We start from the raw sequence: 232 nt of genomic DNA, 5'->3' as shown, positions 1-232 counted from the left end.
CAGGATGATCTTCTGCGAGCACTTCTGATTCTATTGCGACAACATGTTCTAGCAGTTTAACCGCCTCCTTGATCTGTCCATTGGCTTGATATGCTATAGCGAGCGTGTGCTGCGACGCCAGTCGTGAGGGATGGTCTTCTGCAAGCACTTCCGTACGTATGGCGACAACATGTTCTAGCAGTTTAACCGCCTCTTTGATCTGTCCATTTGCTTGATATGCTCCAGCGAGCAC

At 49.6% G+C, this 232-nt stretch overlaps 1 protein-coding gene across 1 annotated transcript in view; it reads right to left on the bottom strand.

Annotated features, from left to right (window-relative positions):
* Window positions 1-232, bottom strand: part of BDV37DRAFT_277050 (kinesin light chain) — a gene marked incomplete at both ends in the record, with an annotated part of 4297 nt that overhangs the window by 615 nt on the left and 3450 nt on the right. Inside the window, one exon of the mRNA XM_032085683.1 lies at window positions 62-190. Coding sequence (XP_031934593.1) covers window positions 62-190 — 129 coding nt within the window. The remainder of the gene's footprint in view (window positions 1-61; window positions 191-232) is intronic.

The sequence above is a fragment of the Aspergillus pseudonomiae genome (genome assembly GCF_009193645.1).
Source record: "Aspergillus pseudonomiae strain CBS 119388 unplaced genomic scaffold BDV37scaffold_168, whole genome shotgun sequence".
Classification (NCBI taxonomy): Eukaryota; Fungi; Ascomycota; class Eurotiomycetes; order Eurotiales; family Aspergillaceae; genus Aspergillus; species Aspergillus pseudonomiae.
This window is presented reverse-complemented; position numbering and strand designations above follow the sequence as displayed.